Consider the following 851-nt stretch of genomic DNA (forward strand, 5'->3'; position numbering starts at 1 on the left):
GACCTGTACTGGCACCAGGTCATGATGCTCGACATCGCCGCCCTGCTCGCGCTCGCCGTGCTGGCGGTGCTCCTGGTCGCCTTCCTGGTGGTCAATTGCGCCGTCTACTTTTTTCGCAGCAGTGGCCAGCGAGGAAAAGAGCCCTTGAAGAGAACAAAGAAGGACTAAAGCTAGTTTGTAGTGTGATTTAACAGTTAAGAGTTTCCTGTCAAAATGCAATGCAAGCTCAATGTTTATTTTTAGGGTATACATTTAAACCCTTTGGGTGATGTTCCGTCTTTCTAATGTGTGAGACAATTATTTTGCCTTACTTGAAGCAAAATTTGTACCCTCGCTCCATTCAAGTTATAATTAAATAATGCTATATTCAATTAAGCTTCGGGGACAGTCTCCCCGATCTCTTCGGAGAGGTTCGGGGAGGTCAGCGATCTGGCGCTATTAGTCACTTTGTTCAGTCACATATACGGACTGAATGTTCACTCAAAGGCAGTAAATTATTTGTTTCTAAACTCGCCCGTCATTGTAGCTAGTGAAACTACCAAAATTTGACTCAAACTGAGAAAAATGATCTAGCCCACAAAGGAGCGAAATCTTAAAGGGTCGCTGATCTCGCTCTCGCGAGAGAAAAATATTTGATGATAACAACTCCAGTGTAAACCACAACCACATAACGGTTTTCATTTCCACGACCTTACTCCTCAGAAAACTGACTCGTGATTGTACCAAGTGGCTGATTAACCCCGCGCACTTCTGTAGTTAGACTGTACCGCACGCAGGAGTGCGGGTGGGTTGCCTACTCGCCCGGTCCGTAAGGCGCCGTGGACAGGGGCGATAGGCAAGCCCGCCCGCAC

At 47.1% G+C, this 851-nt stretch overlaps 1 protein-coding gene across 6 annotated transcripts in view; it reads left to right on the plus strand.

Moving 5' to 3' along the window:
• LOC113204108 (UDP-glycosyltransferase UGT5-like) overlaps positions 1-851 on the plus strand; it is a 34393-nt gene that overhangs the window by 13439 nt on the left and 20103 nt on the right. Inside the window, exon 6 of one of the 6 annotated variants that reach the window (XM_052271265.1) lies at positions 19-371. The exons of 4 other annotated variants lie outside the window; for them this stretch is intronic. In XM_052271265.1, coding sequence (XP_052127225.1) covers positions 19-168 — 150 coding nt within the window. In that variant the 3' untranslated portion in view covers positions 169-371. Of the gene's footprint in view, positions 1-3; positions 372-851 lie in introns of those variants that run through there. One more of the 6 variants, XM_052271269.1, reaches the window with a different exon arrangement.

This window comes from Frankliniella occidentalis, unplaced genomic scaffold (genome assembly GCF_000697945.3).
Source record: "Frankliniella occidentalis isolate FOCC.00 unplaced genomic scaffold, Focc_3.1 Scaffold156, whole genome shotgun sequence".
In the NCBI taxonomy this organism is placed as follows: Eukaryota; Metazoa; Arthropoda; class Insecta; order Thysanoptera; family Thripidae; genus Frankliniella; species Frankliniella occidentalis.